The sequence below is a fragment of the Vulpes vulpes genome, chromosome 16 (assembly GCF_048418805.1).
Source record: "Vulpes vulpes isolate BD-2025 chromosome 16, VulVul3, whole genome shotgun sequence".
Taxonomy (NCBI): Eukaryota; Metazoa; Chordata; class Mammalia; order Carnivora; family Canidae; genus Vulpes; species Vulpes vulpes.
The window spans coordinates 29,390,927-29,411,503 of NC_132795.1; the positions used below are offsets into that span (position 1 = coordinate 29,390,927).

Genomic DNA, 20,577 nt, shown 5'->3' on the forward strand with positions numbered 1-20,577 from the left:
GCTCCGGGGGTGCCCGCCTCCCCGCCCGCCGCCTGCCTCGGCTCCCCGCCGCGGGGCCCGTGCACCGGCCTGCGAGCCCTGCGACCCGCCCCCTTGGGCCGCCGGGTCACCGCCGGGGTCGCCCGGCCTCGCGCCTCCGCGGGGGCCCAGCGCCGGGGCTGCGGCGGGTCCGGGGGGAGGGGCGGCGCGCCCGCGGAACAGCCGCGTCCGATTGGCCGAGGCGGCCGCGGCCGCTGATTGGCCGAGGCGGCGGGGGGCGGGGCGCCGGCCTCCGTCTTTTACGCGCCGGGCGCTTCCGCTTTCCCGCACGGTCGCCGAGGGACCCGGGCACCGCGACCCCCGCCGGGCCGACCCCTCGGACCCGGACGCCGTCGAGGCCGGGCCAGCGCCGCGCGCGGTGAGTGGCCTGCTCGCCCGGTGCTCGCGGGGGCGGGGCTGGGCGGGGGAGCCCAGGGGTCGGCGGGGGGGGCGGCCCAGCGCTCCCGGGGTCGGAGGGTCGCGGGGTGCCCGCGCCCCGAGCCTTCAGGCGCTGGCGCCCCCGCAGGAAAGGAAGCTCCTAAGACACCCTCCCCCAACCACTGCCTCTCCCCCTTGTACCTCCACTCCCCCCCACCCCCGCCTCCACCACTGCCCCCTTCTCACCTCTTCTTCTCCCCGCAGGAAAGTTTCCCTTTTCCCTGTGCCAGCTGGGACGCTCCCACCGTGTGCGTGCAGGCCCGGCCGCCCGCGCCTCGCCAGCAGCCAACAGCTGCCGCTTGGGTTGGATCCTCAGCCCCTCGCGGGCCCCCCGGGGGCAGGTCAGTAGTTGCTCCCGAGGAATGAATGTCCCGTCTGGGACTCTTAGTCCTGCACCGGTGTGTACAGACGAAGCAGCTTAACGTCTTCCTGGAATATGAAAGTTCCTGCAAACCCCCGAGCGATGTCAGTTGTTTAAAAAGTGGTGACTAATACTGAAGATATTGGGGCCGTGTGTGTGCATGTGTGTGGCTGACTGTGCTCCAAGCGTTTGTATAGGTTGGAAAGGTCATCTTTATGGGACAGAACTAGAGGACTTGAGCCTCCAGCACAGTACCAGATGCAGCTGCTGCTTAACAAGGATGCGGAGCTGAGGCTTGGTGCAGCATAATGTGGTTTGCCCCGTACTCTTTTTTTTTTTTTTTTTTTTTTAAGATTTTATTTATTTATTCATGAGAGACACAGAGAGAGGCAGAGGGAGAAGCAGGCTCCATGCAGGGAACCCGAGGTGGGACTCAATCCCAGGTCTCTGGGGTCACGCCCTGGGCCCAAGACAGGTGCTCAATCGCTGAGCCACCCAGGGATCCCCCTACCCCCTACTCTTAATTCAATGTGAAATACACTAGATTTCAATTCAGTAAACCTGTTGAATACATACTACATGCGAGACACTGTGTAATGTACCAAGGATGTTTAAAAAAAAAAAAAAAAAAAAGGAGGAGGACACAGTCCTGGCAACTTACTTCACTCAGGGGAGAAATCCTAGAGCTTTATAAGGAACTGATGCTCCAAGACAGGGTACAGAATGCTGTGGCACGCAAGTTAAAGACAGCTTAGTTGTCCCTGGGTAAGTCCCAGATGGCTTTCTGGAAGAAGGGGCATTCACATCTACCTTAGAATAGTGAGAGGATGTAGAGAGGCAGAGATCCCTGGGGAGGCTGTTTCCAAGGGTGGATGACGGCCGGAGCAGCGCCGCAGTGTTGGGCCTAGCCAAAACACAGTAGACCATTTGGCAGTTGGCTTGCTTTGTTAATGGGTGAAAATAGGGTCAGGGTGCACATCAGCCTCGGAATGGGCAAACGGCAGCACTTTTGAGCAAGACAGTGATGTGGTCCAAGTGTGTGCGGCAGGAGGCTAGACTGGGACGTGGTTTGGGAAGCAGGGAGGTGGGAGGTCTTGGGACTGCAGGAAGGAGTCCGTATAGCACTGGAGTTTGAGCGAGGTGATGGGGAGGTGGTCATGGCACTCCTCACATTGGTTACAGGTTTTGTGAGAAGATGACACGGATTCGGAGTTTGTTAGCATGAATTTATTAGTTGCCTGTTTTGTGCCCGGTGCTGTGTCTGTACCAGTTCATTCAGTCTTAACAGCCACACTGTTGATAGGGAAGTGACTTGCCCGAGGTCCAGCATCTAATAAGAGGGGTTATACCGGGGATCCCTGGGTGGCTCAGCAGTTTAGTGCCCGCCTTAAACCCAGGGCGTGATCCTGGAGTCCTGGGATTGAGTCCCACGTCGGGCTCCCTGCATGGAGCCTGCTTCTCCCTCTGCCTGTGTCTCTGCCTCTCACTCTCTCTGTGTCTCTCATGAATAAATAAATAAAATCTTTAAAAAAAAAAAAAAAAGAGGTGTTATACCCCCTTTGGCTGACCTCTGGCCAGTGTAGTTGCTGTAGGCACATCCTTATTAAATAAACACTTAGCAGAGAGGGAAGAGCCACAGATTTGGAGTCTCCCACTCAGGTAAAATTAATTTGAAGTGAAAAATCAGATTCCTGTTGCAGGTATGCCAGAGGGGAGATTTGTGTCCGTTTCTTCTTTTTTTATTTTTAATAAGATTTTATTTTTTTGTGTGAGACACAGAGAGGCAGAGATACAGGTAGAGGGAGAAGTAGGTTCCATGTGGGGAGCCTGATGTGGGTCTTGATCCAGGACCCCAGGGTCATGACCTGAGCCAGAGGCAGCTGCTCAACCGCTGAGCCACCACCCGGGCATCCCTGTTTGTGTCCATTTCTACTCGTATTGTGATGGCAATGAGTTTTATAGTCCCACCATATTCTTGCTTTTCTTTCCTTAGAAGGAAATTCGTGGAGTAGATGTAACTTCTTGCCTGCACATGTGTGCTTGCAGCAAGCATGCATGACTTTTCCACACCCTGCACGAAAATCTAGACCCCTTCCCAGAGGCCTGGTGGGACAAGATTCACATATACCCACTCTGCATATTGCAGCTGTGCGCTGGTGTAAATCCCAAGTTATGCTGTGGTAATGGGAGGCCCTTTGTTTTCTTCATAGATGCTGGGACTTACTTAAATTCGGGTTCTGTTTTCATTTCCTTAGAACTGCTATGCAAAAACTGACTTACACTTATCCAAAGAAGTAGTATTACTTTATCCTTTGAAATTATATTTAACAATGTGGTTTCAATCTTTAAATTGTTACTGATATTAAAGACTTTTTGTGCTAGTTTTATTGTTTGTAGTCAGCCAAGAAGAAAATCTGTTTTAAAAAGTACAGGACAAAAATAATTCATTTTACCATATGAATCACAAAATATAAAATACCAGTTTAAAATTCTTCTAGTTGGGCAGCCCGGGTGGCTCAGTGGTTTAGCACCTGCCTTCAGCCTGGGGTGTGATCCTGGAGAACTGGGATCCAGTCCCACATGGGGCTCCCTGCATGGAGCCTGCTTCTCCCTCTGCCTGTGTCTCTGCTTCTGTCTCTCTGTGTGTGTGTCTCGTGAATAAATAAATTAAAAATCTTAAAAAAAAAAAATTTAAAAATAAAATTCTTCGAGTTAAATTACAAATGCACTGTATTTCTTTCTTTCTTTCTTTTTTTTTTTTTTTTTTTTTTTTAAGATTTACTTATTTATGTTAGAGAGTGAGGGCATGTGAACAGGGGGAGGGCTAAAGGGAGAGGGAGAGAATCCCCAGCAGACTCCTCACCGAGCTCAGAGCCCAATGCTGGGGCTTAACCTCAGGACCCTGAGATCTTGACCTGAGCCAAAGTCAGACGTCCAACTGACTGAGCCACCCAGGCACCCCAAATGTACTGTGCTCCTAAGAGAGCAGTTTTTGGAGGGTTCTTAAAATTTATCTGAAAGTAAATCTAATGAAATAACGTTTTCCATTTTTTATATGATGAAAGTCCAGATTCATTCCAAAGTCATATTATGTGCCCAGCACTGTTCTGGAGAGATAGCACTGAACAGTCCACTTCCCTCCAAATTCTTCCCTTCGTGTGGGGAAAACAGTAATCAAAATAAAAAAGAAAATATATGGTGGGTTAGATGGTGGTAAGTGCTATGGAACAAAACACATCAGGGCAGAGGGAGAGTGTTTATGAGGTGAGAAGTGGTGTCAGTTTAAGCAAAGCATCCAAAAAGGCTTCCCTGGTATGTTGACATTTGAGCAAAAGGCCCAAAGATGTGTTTTCTGGAGAAGAAAAGAATATTAACCCCCAAACCTTAAAAAAAAACAGGCTTTAGTGTATAAACATCACTTAAATTATATATTTCAGAGAAATTACATTTTGGATTAAGTATGATTTTTTAAAGAAGCATAATGTTAGATAGGCTTTCTTTGGAATTACGGTCTTCCATTCATGATCTGTGTTTTGTGTCCTTACAGGATGTCCCAGTGGTATGAGCTTCAGCAGCTTGACTCCAAATTCCTGGAGCAGGTTCACCAGCTCTATGATGACTGTTTTCCCATGGAAATCAGACAGTACCTGGCACAGTGGCTAGAAAAACAAGACTGGTAAGGAAGGCTCACTTGAAGTTTTTCTGTGCTTTTAAAGTGATTAAGTGACTCGGAGCCACACTGGTTAAAAGATGAATCTCATTGTAGCTGTTTGGATTATCTGTTGCAGAAAAACGTATTGGTTTGAAAAATGGCATTTGACTCTACAAAAGTAAATGGGTTAGTCATGGAGTCTTTTAAGGTAGTTCTGTCCATTTGATTATGATGCATACTCCTAAATGCTTTGGACACGTTAGATAACGCTGGCACCAATTATTTTCCACATTAAGATCTAGGTTATAGAAAGAAGTAAGTTTAAAGAACTCATTTATAGCTAAATCATGGTGACATATTGATTAGAAATATGAAGATAATAACATTAGAGGACGTCTCTAAAAACTGATAAGTATTCTGTTTTAAAATTTACTATTTGCTGGGACACCTGGGTGGCTCAGCGGTTAAGCGTCTGCCTTTGGCCCAGGGTGTGATCCCGGGGTCCTGGGATCGAGTCCCACAGCGAGCTCCCTGCATGGAGCCTGCTTTTCCCTCTGCCTGTGTCTCTGTCCCTCTCTCTGTGTCTCTCATGAATAAATAAATAAAATCTTTAAAAAAAAATTTATTTGCTGACTGCAAAAATTCAAAATGTTTTTAAAAGTATTTGACGTACAAAGTAAAGGCCCTTATTGTTTTTTTTTTTCCCCTCCAGAGATAATTACCATTAGCAGTTTTGTGCACAATCTGAGTTCTGGATTTTTTTTTTTTTTTATAAGATTTTATTCATGAGAGACAGGGAGAGAGAGAGAGAGAGAGGCAGAGACACAGGCAGAGGGAGAAGCAGGCTCCATGCAGGGAGCCCGACACAGGACTGGATCCCGGGCCTCCAGGATCACGCCCTGGGCTGAAGGCAGGCGCTAAACCGCTGAGCCACCCAGGCTGCCCCAGAGTTCTGGATTTTTTTATGCTAATTGTGTGTTATAGAAATATTGTACAAACAGCTGCTAAAAACAATGTCAGCCTTAAAAGAAGGAAAAATCCTAAGAAAACGCTAAAAATTTGGCTTCTTGAATAATTTTCATAAGGAAAGCAATGTTTATTTTGTCTGTTTAAAGTAGTATCTAAAATGAAATGTGTGAATTTTAATTCTCCCAGGGAGCATGCTGCTAATGATGTTTCATTTGCCACCATCCGTTTTCACGACCTCCTATCACAGCTGGATGATCAGTATAGTCGCTTTTCTTTGGAGAATAATTTTTTGTTGCAGCATAACATAAGGAAAAGCAAGCGTAACCTTCAGGTATGACTTGGTTTTTGCATTTTAGCCAAAATGTTCCCAAGCCTACGTAAGAGTTTTCTTCACTGAGCGAATATTCTTGAGCATGCATTTTATTGGTATTTTTACAAGTTTCAGAGCTGGTAAATAAACTCCCTTTGTATAGCTAATATTTTACAGCATATAAGCAGAGTAAAATATCAGTTCATTTTGTAAACATACAGGGAATTTTGAAGTTTAGATGTATCACCTGCGAGGTGTCCGTAATTCTGAGAGAAATGTGATGCTGTCACCTGTTTTACTAAACATTGTTGAAATTGAAACCCAAGGGAAGGGGTCCCATTGTCAAAGCAGTGAGCTGTAGTAACATGTAGAAGCTCAAAGGAACTTAGTGTGAATCTGGTCTAAGTCCTTGGTATAAAAAAATAAAAATAGAAATAAGTCCTTGGTATACAGATGAAGAAGAAGCCCGGAAAAGTTTGACGTTCCTGAGGCCTGATACTGAGGTGGTGAATTGGAGCTAGATCCACCTTTCCTTGCTTTTGGATTTGCTCTCCCACAGACGGGATGGTCCCAGGGAGTCCCAGGCAGGAGAGAATGGGCTACAGAATTTCAGGAGTTCCTTAAGCCTGGCTACTGTATTTACTTCTATATTAACCGAATTTTTCTGTTTCCATGGAAACGAGAGCGATTGTTTTCTTGTTTCATACAACACAACCAAACTGTTCAACTTAGATAATTAGAAGGTTTTTCTTCCTTTCTGAACATATCTATGATTACGTAATACCAGTGACAGGGGAAGGCAGCTTAAATTTACAGAAATTTGCTCTGCTATAGACTTTGTTTGAACATGCCTATTGAAGAGCCCCCCGATTGCTAGTATTTTGCAACCCGCGTTGACAAGGATATAGGAAAACTGAAAAGAGTATCTTTGACTAATTCAATGCACAGACTAGCAGATTGAGAAATGAGAATTGGCATAGTTCGCATGGGCCCCTGGCAGTGGCGGGGGAGTGACGGGGAACATGATTCCTGCATTCCTTTGAGGAAGAGAGGCATTCTCAAACATCATGTAGTGGACTTGGAATAAAGCAGGAGGCTCACAGGTGGTTTCTGAAAGCATAGAATCTTGGTGCTCCATTGTTCACCACAGCCATCTGTGGGGTAGACACACCATTCCCCACCACTGCCTCCACTTGCCCTTTTTTCCTGCTTGCCCCTGGGATGGAGCCCAAAGTGGGTGCTGCTTATCAAACTCCTGCACTTGCTGTTTAGTCAGGAAAGCCTTACAGAGTTCTGTACTGGGGGTGGGAGAGGGAGCTGCCTCTTCACGAGGCCCTCCACCACCTCTGAAGACAGGGCCTGGCCAGCACCACTCAGTTCCCGCCTGCCCTCAGTGGTCTCGGATCCTGGTGTGAATGTGCTGTGAGGGCAGCACCATCCCTTTAATGTTCATTGAGGGCTTAATAAATGTTTCCTAAAAAAAAAAAAAAAAAAATTGAGAAATGGCATAGTTTTTGTATCATTTGCATTGTCTCAGGATCCTAATGGAACATAAATGGCTTCATGAAGAACGGAAATTAAAAAGTCATTAGAGGAACCATGTTTGAAAATACTTGGTTTTTTAAATTAAGAAATAACTTAGATACCTACACTTATTGGAAAGCTTTTGTCATAATTTATGAAAAGAATATTTTGATTTTACCAAAAATAGCTTGTGTAACAATTTAATAAATTCAAGATGAGTTATCTCAGTAGATAGAAACAAATGCAATTTATAATATACAATGGCTTAAACATTCTGAAATTTCATTTGTTCTTATTCTAACAATCCCTATCTAGGATAATTTTCAGGAAGACCCAATACAGATGTCTATGATCATCTATAACTGTCTGAAGGAGGAAAGGAAGATCCTGGAAAATGCCCAGAGATTCAATCAGGTACTTTTTTTCTAATTAAACACCGAAGATTATATAGTAAAATAAAAAATTCATTCATTTATCCAACAAATATTATCAACACCCTGTGCAAGCCAGTAGTAAATAGCCCTCTGATTTGACAGCCCCAGGAAATGGGAAAGATCAGATACAGAGATTTGATGGGACCCAGGCTGTAAGAAAGGACTGTAATCTAATGGAAGTCATTCTGGTGAGGGAGAGAAATAAAACATAAACGGAATAGCTTCAGATAGTGGTAATTACTATGCAGATACTAAAGCAGGATGCTGTGAGAGAGTACTGGAGTATTCAGGGATGGGTTTGTGTCTTTGTTTTATTTTTTAAAAATATTTTATGTATTTATTCATGAGAGACACAGGCAGAGGGAGAAGCAGGCTCCCAGCAGGGAGCCCGATGCGGGACTCGATCCCAGGACCCTGGATCATGAACTGAGCCGAAGGCAGGCGCTCAACCACTGAGCCACCCGGGTGCCCTGGGGTTGTGTCTTTAGATCCTGCAGGAAGCTTCTCTGAGCCCTGGGGCAGGGAAGGAAGCAGGCCGACTGAGAGCTCGTGCAGCGGCAGCCCGAGGAAGTGGAAGTGTCCTCGGAGAAGGTGCAGTGGGTAGAGGTAGGGGGTGGGCGGATGAGGTTATGGATATGGTACCAGCGTGGCTTATGTTGAGCATCAGAGGTGGGAGTGAGGGAAAGGGGAAAACAGGATGATTTGGTGGTTTGAAAGCTGAGTCACTTGGACATATTGATTATCAAGCTGGGGAGGAAAGAAAGGACAGGAGTCGGACTTCTGTAGGACCTGGTACGTTTTGGAGAAGAACAAGTTGTTGGGAAAATCAAGAGCTTTGTTTTGAATAGGGTCGAATTACATCTTAAATATATAAGGCATCCAAACGGAATGAGTCAGACTTTGTTTTAGTACCAAGATTTTTCTTTTTTTTTTTTAGTACCAAGATTTTTGATCGTGGTTTTACTAGTACTATCATGAGCCTACCTGGCAATTAGGGTTCAGATTTTTAAAGTTGCCACGGCATCTGTTTATTCCTTTCCTGGATGAGGGGGTGGTGGGAACAACCCAGAAGGCAGGTCGCTGTGACACCACCGCGTGGGTGGTTCTGGCTAAGACCCTTCCAGGAGGAGGGGACACCGTGCCAGCGTAGTAGAGCCCAAGTAGTGGTGCTGAATGCCATTCTCCGTGCACATTCTGGGCATTTAACCCAGTCCTTGGGCATCTGCTGCTTCCCTGGGCATTTCGTTCCTGTAACATTGAAAACACCTTGCTGTGCCGAGCAGGTAAAGATCGGCATTATTTGTTCTCACGTCAAGCTAGTCTGTCTGCTTCGTGGCCTAGCAAACTTAAGCACGTGCGTGCCGGTGTTGGCCGACCGGCCTCCCCGCAGGAGGTGTGCGTGTCAGCGCGGCCCTCTGCAGCTGGGAGGTGTCCAGCAGGACCGTTGTGGTTGTGTGGCATTTTCATCTTAAGGACGCTATGCGATGGGCTGGCCGCTCCTGTGTCCACCTTGAGAGGACTGCCCAGAGCAGAGGGAGGCAGAGTGGGCCTCTCTTCTTGGCACCCAGGCATCCCTCACCTCACATTTGGCCCCATTGGGAGGCGGAGCACGGAACATCTTCTCTCCCAAATCAGCTCCTCTTTGGGTCTAGAAGGCTCACCAGCTTTGGTCTCCCCTTTAAAGAATGTCAGTGATCTGGGAGATGATCATTTCAAGCCCCTCGGAAGACACCTGTGTTATCAGTGAACACCTTCAAGGAGGTTTAGTTGGTTGTCCAGCTGAGAACGAGAAGCAAGGGCTTCTTCAGGTTTGAGGGAAGGATCCGGATGTCTGAGGCCATCGGGGAAAGGGAAGAGGCACCGACATTACCCAGCCTCCTCTGGGGTGGGAAATTGAGAAACCTTCCTTTGCTATTTCTCCCCTGGTTGAAGCAACCACATGTTTTTAATGCGGCCGTTACTCATCCTGACACACCATGTGTGGGGTGTGGCGATGGCCGTATTTGCTTCAAAGTAACCTCATTTGGGGGCCAGAGGCATAGGAGAAATCTGATGAAACAAAAATGTTCATGAATGGACTGACGGCTGGGGAACTGATGGGTACACGGGGATTCAGGAAGTTCAACAGGTTAAAATCATGCAAACTTCAGAGTCCGTTCAGAGCTTTTAAAGAGCGCAGAATTCTGTAGAAACATTAGGATAGGAAAATCTGGTTCCTGTTATTTTTTTTGTCTTAACAGAAGAACTTTAGAAAGTATGTAGATACTTCTTGGTAGACTACAAATTTTTGTTTGCCACCATTTTAGAACACCGGGCTTTCGTGTGTGTGTGTGTGTGTGTGGTGAAAAACTATATGTATGGATAAAATTGAGGTTCATAGGGTTCACCACAGTGAGTGGTGTAAGGAAAGACCTAGGGGCACCTGGATGGCTTAGCGGTTGAGCGTCTGCCTTCGGCCCAGGCCGTGACCCCGGGGTCCCAGGATCGAGTCCCATGTTGGGCTCCCTGCATGGAGCCTGCTTCTCCCTCTGCTTGTGTCTCTGCCTCTCTCTCTGTGCCTCTCATAAATAAAGAAATCAAATCTTTAAAAAAAAAAAAAAAAGACAAAAAGTGGCTCTCAGGGTTCCCTTTGCTGTTACGTCCTTGTGATCCTCAGCAATAGCAGACTTACCATATACCACAGGCTTATTTCCGAGCCTGTGCTAAATGCTTTATAAACAGGATTTCAAAGCTGTCACTGAAATTAAGTCCTCTTATCCCCATTTTACAGATGAAAAAGACTAAGACTGAGGGGCCACGTGCTTTGCCCCGGGCCACAGAGCTAACGAGTCAGAATTGTCTGACTACAACTCGCTCAGTAGAGAAGTGTCTTAATCTCTCTTGGGTTTTCAGACTCGTGAGGTGGGAGAGGAGTCCCATGCTGCTTGGGGCTCTGACACCCTCAGGGTGCCTGTCACAGGTCCTCTTCCTTGGAAGCTGCTTGTTTGTCAAGGGGGAGGCCGCCTCAGTCCCCGAGCAGACTTCTCCTTGGTCTAGGGCACGTGAGAAACCCGGTTCTAATTAAAACCCTCCAAACAAGGCGGGTAGAGAGGTGCTGGTGCGCAGTGAGAAAATATAAGAAGACCGCAGAGGTCCCTCGCGACTTTAACAGTTGGTGCAAAGCTTTTACTTAGACTCCCGTTAGTTCACAGGCAGTGTGATGATAGCTTCAGGTGTGCAGTGGAGGGGTCAGCACCTCCGTACCCACCTTCCCACCTTCCCGTGGTTTCCTGATTCTCTTGGCTTGTCAGACAGTGAACAAGTCAAAGATCCCGGTCTCTGGAAGTAGTATCAGAATCACAGGTGTAGGGCGGTCATAGTGATCTTGTTGGTGTTTGTAAAGTACTTGATGGGAAAATGCTTAACAGCCACCCAGCAGTGGGGTGAGGGAGGGAGCGGGGTGGGGGAGTGACATCGGAGCACCCAGGGTGTGGGAGGAGCTGAGCCCCCGACTGCTGAAGCTTCTCTGTGGAGCCCAGGCTCCTTAGGCCTCTGCCACAGTTGCCAGAGCTTTTCCACCCAGCATTTCCCAGTGTGAAAGCGGGAAGAGACTTGGTAGCTGGCACTGTGGCTGCACTCGCATGTCCACTTTGTCCCCATTTGCTAAATTAACCCTTGACGGCATGGGAGGAAGGACCCAGAGGAGGTCAGGATCCTCCACGGGCCTGGTCCCTGCGACCGGGTGAAGTAGCCCAGCTGTCAGGAGAGCCCGAAGCGCAGGGCGTCCACGTCGGGCTCCCAGCAGACACCAACACAGATGCCTCTGCAGCTCATTCTGAATGGCGGGGACGCCTGGGCGGCCTAGTGGGTTAAGCATCTGCCTCCAGGGTCCTGGGATCGTGCCCACATGGGGCTCCCTGCTGGGGCAGAGTCTGCTCCTCCCTCTCCCCCTGCTTGTGCTATCTCTCACTCTCTCTCTCTCTGAAGTAAATAAAATCTTACAAACAAACGTGTTTGAATGGCCAGAGCAGCCCCGTTTATTTCTGAGTGACACGTGGCACCTGGAGATAGCAGTCATTTTATTTTTTTTTAGCAGTCATTTTAATATATTTTTTAATACACACTTTACACAGATAAAATTCAGATGCTTTGAACTTCAGTGATTCCAGAGGATATAAAATGAGGGAAAACTTCCAGAGTTTTCTGTAAACAATAACTTTGATTACCTAAATGTACTAAAGATAGAACAAAAGATACCATAGGCCAATTTCCTTTATGAATAATTGACATAAAGTCCCAAATAAAATAGTTCATTGATCAGAATTCAATAATACATTAAGAAAAAAGTATATTATGACCAAGTGGGATTTATTCCATATTATAATTACAGAGTAAATTGTGCCTGGGAAATGCATTGATGTAATTCATTATGTAAATAGATATAAGGGGGGGAGCCTATGCTTATCTCTATAGTTATTGAAAAGAGCTGACAAAACCCAAAACCCATCCCTGATAAAAGACATTAAAAAACACGAACTGCTAGATACCTCTTCAGCATATTAAAATATACACCTCTCAGTTCTGTAGACAGTGTGTCCCGTAGTTCAGAAAACCTTAGTAAGTAAGTCAGAACCAGGGCAGAGATGTTTATGCATCTCTATTTCCACTGCTACTTAAATAACATTATGTTATTTGCCAATACAGTTAGACAAGAGAAGATCGTTAGAGGCATAAGAATCCAAAGACAACATCATAAAGATATTGGCTCTCCCTGAATCATTCATAATTTTAATGTGATCCCAATAGAAATAACAAGTCGCTTTCTGAAGCTGTGAAAGTCATCAGGAAAATAAACGTGCAGGAACAGCAAGGAAGCTCGTGGAGAAGTTCAGCAGTAAGACGGGCCCATCCCTGCTAGATATACCCCAAACTCTCTATAAGTAAACACTGTTCAGGGGTTTGGGTTTAGGAAGAGAAAGACTTATGGGAAAGCAGAGAAAATCTACAACTTAAACCCAAGTAGATAAGGAAATTTGTGTGCTAAAAGTGACAAAGCTCTGGGGAAAATACGAACTTTTCACTGAATCTTAAGACAAAGGAAAGAAGTTACAATTGTATCCACTCTTCACAGTAAACACAAGAATCAACTTCAAATGAATTAGAGATTTTAAAGAATAAAGAAACCATGCAAGTGCTTGGTTTAAAATGGGTGAAGTCCTCTATAATCTGTCAATGCAGAAAGGCTTTCCAATGGGGAAAATCCAGATATAAAAGAAGAAAATACTAGCAAGTTTGAATATGTAAAAATACTCACATGGAATCTCTGCCATGTAGGACTCTATGTAAGAAAGTTTGGGCACATTTTTTTGCCATGGGAGGGGCTTTAATTCTAAACAAAAATAGCATCTTTCTAGAATCCAGTCTGTAGGAGAACAGTCTCCTGTTTACCACTCCACCGTCTGGGTGTGGGACGTTACCTGACCTTGACTTAACACCTAGTAAGCCATGCTGTGAGGATAAATGGGAACACCTTAGGTCATGAACGCACAGACACCGCTACGTCGGAGTCTTCTGATCATCAAGGATGAGGACTGAACACTCCATGTGCCTGCACTGAAGATCACTCTTACGTTAGCAGATACCCACTGATGTCCTGAATGGCAGTGCTGTTCAATTTTGATAGGCCTCTGACTCACCTGGGGTCTTGTCAGAATGGGGCTTCTGATGCGGTCATCAGATCAGGACCCAACAGTCTGCACCTCCAGCAGGCTCCCAGGTGGTAGGCGCCGCTGGTTTGGGTACCACACTGTGACTTGCGAGGTTTTAAGACAAATAGGTACAGGGTTAATGAAAATAACCTTGTCTACAAAATTTGAGAAACCCTGAGATAAACTTCCTGTGTGGTACGATGCAACCGTATGAGTTAATGGACAATTGCAGAAATCCTCTGTTTACAGTAGACCTGAGCAGAGCCTCGTCTTTCTGTAGCCTTTTTAATAGTTGACCAGTGTTTTCTGGGGTCTTGAGAACTGAGCCGTTTTGTGTCACTGCTCATGTGGGAAGCTTGTAGGAAGGTCTGGGAGGGAGGTGTGCACAGGATATGGACTTGACTTTGGAGACTAACCAGCAGCTGACTACACTGGAGGAGAGGAGTTAACCAGTTGTTAACCACGCACCACCTCCCATTACAGGCGCAGTCGGGGAATGTTCAGAGCACTGTGATGTTAGACAAGCAGAAGGAGCTTGACAGCAAAGTGAGAAACGTGAAGGACAAAGTCATGGTGAGTATTGAGTAAATATGTATGTCTAGCCTCTAGCTTTTTATAGACAGGAAAAGGTTTCAGTTGCTGGCATGTAAACGTGGTAAGTGATTTCAGCCTTCTAAGTAGCTGAGAAGAAGAGGTTTGCTTAAGTTCCAACCACGAGGAAACAAATTGGCTAAACCAACGAGCAGATAGACCTTTATGGCCACTGCTCTAACTTCCAGACATTGAGCTTCTCTCTCTCTTCCTTTGCAAGATAGTGCAGGAACTGCTGACTTTGCCCCACCACTCGGTAAACTGGGTGTTGCTGCTCTGCGTAGCCTTTTATGTGCACGCTTCTCCAATTGGGGTGTTCCTGGGCTCACACAGAGGCCTGGGTGAACGTGGCCCATCTTTCTCAAGCACCTGTTTTATTCTAAGACTTGGAAGGGGAACAAAGACCTTTTGCTAAAAGAAATTCTGATAACATTTCTGATTAAAAGAAAATACAACAATTTTAAGATGAAACCTACAAGAGAACTGAATCTGCGGAGGAGAGGGCTGCTCCGGTGCCCTTGGGACACATGTTCACTGCTCTCCACTGTTAGGGCTGTTGACCGGAAGGGAGAAGTAGTCCTGCGGGGCAGCAGGCCTGAGTCTGGGAAGGGCCCTGAGCTAGGCGCACCATCTCACCTGGGCATCTGGGTCTCACCAGCATGGACTGGACTTCATGCTTCAGGCAGGGTCTTTCCGAACTCCAGAGTCTTGGAAGCAACTTTATCCTGCAGCCTCCAAAGGAAACACTTCATTCAAGTAGAAATAAAGTGAGCCCAGTCTGAAAATAACTACATTTTCCTCTTAAAAAATTATTATGTGCTTATTAAGGAAATAGACAGTATTATGTACGTGATTAGAATTTTGCAAGTTGAATTCATATTTGAGGATTGTCACCGTGCTTTTCTGGGTCCCATTGACCTACAGTAATCTTATTTCCTAAAGTCTCTGGAAGCTGATTGGTGGAAAACATGTTTATATCCTTATTTGTAGTGTATAGAGCACGAGATCAAGACCCTAGAAGATTTACAGGATGAATATGACTTTAAGTGCAAAACCTTGCAGAACCGAGGTAAGAGTCAACGTTTGGCTGGCTGTCACTTCTGTGTACACTCGATGAGGAAGGCAAGTAGGTCTTCGTGTTTGCCAGATGTTTTATGACTCTGAATTGCTAGTTTGGGCCTCTTGATGATGTAAGCCAGGGTCTTAACCTCTGTACTGGTGACATTTTGAGCCAGATAATTTCTTGTTCTGAGGGGCTGTCCTGTGTGTTCTAGGATGTTTAGCAGCATCCCTGACTTTTACCCACCAGGTGGCAGTAGAACTATCTCAAATCCCCCGGTGGGAACAGAGCAGTCTCCAGCCTTTGCCAGCTGCTGCTGGGGTAGGGGTGGGGCCAGTATCATCCATCCCATCCCATCCCCCCCCCGCGTTGACAAGCGCTGGTCGCCTGTGGCTTCTTGTACCTAGCCCCCTGATGGACTTAGACTGACAGGTGTGTGGAGCTTGCCTGCTGGAAGCTCTCCCAGACACTGCAGCTTCCTACGTACACTTCACAGAGAAGTTCAGCATCGCTCTTCATGTTCTAAAGCCGTCCCGCTCCATTTTGTTGTTGCTCATCTTTAACGATGACAGGCTATCAAGTGAAAAGAACCCAAATGCGTGCATTATGTAAAACATGGGAGGCATTACTGTGACCCTGGTGACCGCTTGGAGGATGCCAAGGGTAATCTGGAAAGATTATTAGGATAATCTGAGGGCTGGTGTGAGAGAAAGGAACCTGAGCTACTGCTTCTCAATTGTGGGCTTGTCTTTCAAAGCTACAGATACACTTTGTATACATTCTTTATCTGAGATTTTCAATTTTGTCACTTGTATTCATTTAAGTAACATTCTAACAATGACTCAAGAGCCAACTGGTACTGTTTCCAGTTTACTTGGGTCACTGGAAACGAGTACTTTGTTTCAGCCTGTCCAGCTTCTATACTTAGGGCATTTCTCTCCTTCAATAAAAACTGAAGACGAAACTTCGATCTGTCAGCTGATAGTGTTTGGGTTATATTTCTTCTAAGTGTACGTGAACCTTCGATTTAGTTGATTTTGGTTTTTTTACATTTACATTTATCTTCTCTCTCCCCCATGTCGCAGAACATGAAGCCAATGGTGTGGCAAAGAATGATCAGAAGCAAGAACAGATGTTGATCCAGAAGATGTATTTAATGCTTGACAATAAGAGAAAGGTAGTGATTCGCTTTCTAGAATAACCTGTTGCTTTTATCACAGACTATAAATAATAGGCCTGAAGTTTAGAAGAGAGGAAAAATTATTTTTATAAGCACTTGGTTTAGAGCCCCAGTTGAGCTATTATTTGCTTTACTTTTAAAAAAGATTTTTAAATTCAGTGATTAGGGCAGCCCGGGTGGCTCAGCGGTTTAGCACCGCCTTCAGCCCAGGGCGTGACCCCTGGGTCCTGGGATCAAGTCCTGCATCAGGCTCCCCGCAGGGAGCCTGCTTCTCCCTCTGCCTGTGTCTCTGCCTCTCTCTCTCTGTCTCTCATGAATAAATAGTCTTTTTAAAAAAATAAGTAAATTCAGTGATTAAAGATGAATTTGCCTCACTGTGTGTCTTCCTCTCCCTTTAGGAAGTAGTTCTCAAAATAATAGAGTTGTTGAACGTCACAGAACTTACCCAGAAAGCCCTGATTAATGATGAACTGGTGGAGTGGAAGCGGAGACAGCAGAGCGCCTGCATTGGGGGACCCCCCAATGCTTGTCTCGATCAGCTGCAGAACTGGTAAGCTGCTCCTAATCTGACTGGCCGACCCTGTGAACTCAAAGTGTGCATTTGAGTGGTTGTTAGTGGAAGGGACCCCATCAGAACTTTGGTTTAGACTGTGGTTTAGTCCGGCTTCTTCTGGCCCTGGAAGCACTTGAAAAGCACACACTGTTCATGCCTGTGGCTGAGTTCAGCCAAGTTCTGCTTGGTTGGGAGCACGCCCCTCCCCACTGTCCATGCACCATGGGACACGTCATTTGTGCCAAAACGCTGGTGACATAGTCACAGAACACATTTAGCAACTTGAGCCCTGTGTCTTATTGAAAACAAGACCACGTAAGACATTTTCCAGGCTTGCATGAAATAATAGTCTGGATCACTCATTCAGTCCTCCATCTCGGAAACGCTTGCTAGAGGCTGTGTGCCTGGCCCTGGGCTAGGCCCTAGGAGTGCGGGACCAGGGAATCTCGGTCCTTCCAGTAAGGAGTCTCCGTGTGGGGGCGGGACCCAGGTGTGCTCCTCCTGTGCAGTAGAAGGATGCTGGCGGAGGTCTGCGGAGGCGAGGGGAGGAGTCACCGGGGAAGGTTTCCGGGGAAGTGGCCCTGCAGCGATGTGACCCGGAAAAGGAGTACTGCGCACAGCCCCGGGAGGAGAGGCCAGGCCGTACCCCGTGCTGGGTGGCTGCAGAGTAGGGTGCCCGCAGAGTAGGGTGCCCAGGAGGACAGGAAGCTGGAGCCTGGTTCTGGGGGATCTCACCTGCTGCCGGGAGCAGGACCATTTCTGGGGGCTGCTGACAAGCCAGGAAGGCTGTTTACTGGAGTGGAGGTTCACTTCTCTGGGGCTTTTTTGACTTAGGTCACCCTGGCAACAGTCTGGAGAGTAGACTATAGACAGAAAGGCCAGTTGGGTGACCTGAGCATGTTAGTGTTGCCCCGGAGACGCTGCCAGCAGAGTGGACGGAACAGGTGGTTTAGGGTGGAGGTAAGGGGACAGTGGCCTGAGTGGCCCCCAGGTGCCCAAGGCCCAGAGATCTCAGGAAGTTCTCTGAATTGATACATTCTTTAGAATTCACACTTCGTACTCAACCTTTATTTTTATTCTGTGGATTGGCTGCTCATATTCCGAATGTCTTGTTGTGCTTAGTTAGAATGTCCCTGCAGAGGTACTGTCACCCCCCCTCCCCCCACCCGCCTTGTCGCCGAGGCCACAGGAGCCTGTTCAGGGCCGCAGCTGGGCTCTGGGGCCGTCGCGGTGCTGCCCGCAGGTTGTTGGGCCAGGTGTTGTGTGCCAGGGTGAGCCTGCGTCCCCGTCACGGCCACTTGGTGGGGCTCCTGGCGGGGACCGCACAGTGACGTGGCCTTTCCGGGGAGAATGCTCCGTGCAGTCGGGCCTCCAGGGGGTGAGGCCGAGGGGCCTGAGCGCCCTGCCCTCTGCAGCCCTGCACTCCCCCCATCCCCGTCCGCCCCCATCAAGCCTACCTGGGCTCCCCCTGTCCCCATCCTCATCTGTCCCGTCCGTCCTGTCCACCTCTGTCAAGCCTGCCTGGGCTCCCTGCTGCCCTCGTGCCCGCTCTCAGGGCCCCAAGTCCCCGCTGCCCTCACCCTGCCCCTGAAGTCGGGGCCCGCAGGCTGCAGCCCGACATGTGGGGGGCTGTCTCTGCAGCCAGGGGAGGCCTGGGAGCTGGGCTGTGGGGACGCTGCTTCTGAGGGAGGCCCGTGGGTCTCATACCACCAGGTTCACCGTAGTCGCCGAGAGTCTGCAGCAGGTGCGTCAGCAGCTTAAAAAGCTCGAGGAACTGGAACAGAAGTACACGTACGAACACGACCCGATTACAAAAAACAAGCAGGGGCTGTGGGACCGCACCTTCAACCTTTTCCAGCAGCTCATTCAGAGGTAATGGAGGGATCCCTGGGCTTCTCCTGCAGCTCTTTTACCCCGGCGGGGGAGGGGAGGTGGGGGGCGTTTGCGGTTTACTGCTCTCTCAGCTGCTTTAAAAGTTTAGTAGTCATGTAATTCGTTTAGGGCACTCACGTCTTCCGGGACCCCTGTCCGTGCCGCTGGCTCTTTGTTCTCATGGCCCCTGGGCTGTAGCTTGTCACTTCGCCATGCCTGTCCTGTGCCCCCCCGCCCCCCACCGCCAAGCCGCCCCCTCGGAACCTCACCTCAAAACTGTATCCTCCTGCAAGTTGCAGTTTCTATCTTGTCCCAAAATCTTCCCAGAATTCCCAAACACGGCACCTCCCTCCCGGATCTGCACGACTCAATCTGCACGACTCATTATTCGCCCGTTCTGGATTTCTTATGTACCTGTGGGCGTGTATTTCTGTTGCCTGTGACATAAATTACAAGTTCTTGGAAGACAGAGATGCGCCTTTGTCATCCTTTTCCCCCTATGGGGACCTGGCCCAGTACCCAGTACCGGGCCCGTGAGCAGGCCTTCCAGAAGTGCTTAGTAGATACAAATGCGAGTGAAAGACGAGTCCTTATTGTAGTTTTTTTCATACTCACTTGACATAAACACCTTCCGCGTCCTGCGGCTAATGTCCAAACAGAACCACCTCAGGGCTGTATCTTGAAATAACCAAGGATATGTATTTACTTGGGTTTTGGAATGCAAATTTGGTCCGTTTTAAAATGAAAATTAATATTTGGAAGTGCTTGTGTGAGGTAGTATTACTAAACAATTGGACCAGAAGAACGGCTCTCTAACGGATACTGGAATACCCGCTTCAGATTATGGTAGTGAGCAGTACGTTACCTGGTTCATTTGTACCTGTAGCAAGATTCCTTTTTATTTTTTGTTCTTGTTTATCTTTAAACTGACAGACCTTACATTGGGCTCAGGTGGACACATAGCGATTGGGTGTTCATGTATTTTGCACAGTAATGGCCAGTGCAGGTCTAGTTAGCAAACTTGGTTCTTCGTGCATCTTCCTAAATGAACATAGCCCAACCTGGGGCTTTTGCTGGTGAAGGTGTCGCAGGTCGCTGCAGCGACTGTGGCCTCACGTCGAGTGCAGATGCGGTATGGAGGTTTCCGTGCTGACCGACAAACCTCACTTTGTTCATCAACTTGTTCGAATCTTCCAAACCGAGTTTTCGCTTGCACGCTCCAGCCCCCTCTCCTGTTTCAGGAAAATAATTTGTCCTGCCTCAGCCTTCATGGAAATGCTAATGTGCATTTGCTCGGAATTCACAGCTCCTTTGTGGTGGAAAGACAGCCTTGCATGCCAACTCATCCCCAGAGGCCGCTGGTCTTGAAGACGGGGGTCCAGTTCACGGTGAAGCTGAGGTAACCTCAAGACGTGGACGCCCCGGGCCCTCCGCTATGCAGTTTGTGTCCCTGGGCCCCCAGCACTGTCACGGGGGGTGCTCCAGAGGACGCACCCTGCAGCGGCGTTCCAGCCTGCGTTCGTGCTTGGGACGTCTAAGAGTCTATCTTCTCCATTAAAAGAAATAGGAAAAAGAAAAAAAAAAGGATAGGAATACAACAAATATTTATGTATGCACACCACACCAGGTTTTTTTCTCCGTTAATGTGATGCATGTTTGCCTTAAAAAGGACTTCGAAAGGGCAGGACTGCACCTGGGGGAGAGCAACAGTTCCGGCAGCGTCATGCCCTCCTGGGGATGAGCTTCTAACCTGGGCTTCACGTGCCCCCAAGACCACGTGCAGTGTGTATGAATACGGACCCATGACACATGTGTTCTTCTGGTGACTGGGTCCAAGCTTCCATTGGGTTTCAGAGTTTCCCTGTGGTCTGAATGTGTGTAGACCACCACGGAAAATAGCCCGGTGCCAGTCCTCCCTCCCAGAATTC

General features: G+C 47.7%; 1 protein-coding gene across 2 annotated transcripts in view; it reads left to right on the top strand.

Annotated features, from left to right (window-relative positions):
• The first annotated feature begins 240 nt into the window (after positions 1-240).
• STAT1 (signal transducer and activator of transcription 1) overlaps positions 241-20,577 on the top strand; it is a 40,252-nt gene continuing 19,915 nt past the window's right edge. Inside the window, exons 1-11 of one of the 2 annotated variants that reach the window (XM_072742885.1) lie at positions 241-397; positions 661-797; positions 4,365-4,493; positions 5,625-5,769; positions 7,588-7,686; positions 13,877-13,966; positions 14,975-15,053; positions 16,130-16,221; positions 16,623-16,774; positions 18,491-18,649; positions 19,956-20,048. In XM_072742885.1, coding sequence (XP_072598986.1) covers positions 4,366-4,493; positions 5,625-5,769; positions 7,588-7,686; positions 13,877-13,966; positions 14,975-15,053; positions 16,130-16,221; positions 16,623-16,774; positions 18,491-18,649; positions 19,956-20,048 — 1,037 coding nt within the window. In that variant the 5' untranslated portion in view covers positions 241-397; positions 661-797; position 4,365. The remainder of the gene's footprint in view (positions 398-660; positions 798-4,364; positions 4,494-5,624; positions 5,770-7,587; positions 7,687-13,876; positions 13,967-14,974; positions 15,054-16,129; positions 16,222-16,622; positions 16,775-18,490; positions 18,650-19,955; positions 20,049-20,577) is intronic. The other variant, XM_072742884.1, reaches the window with a different exon arrangement.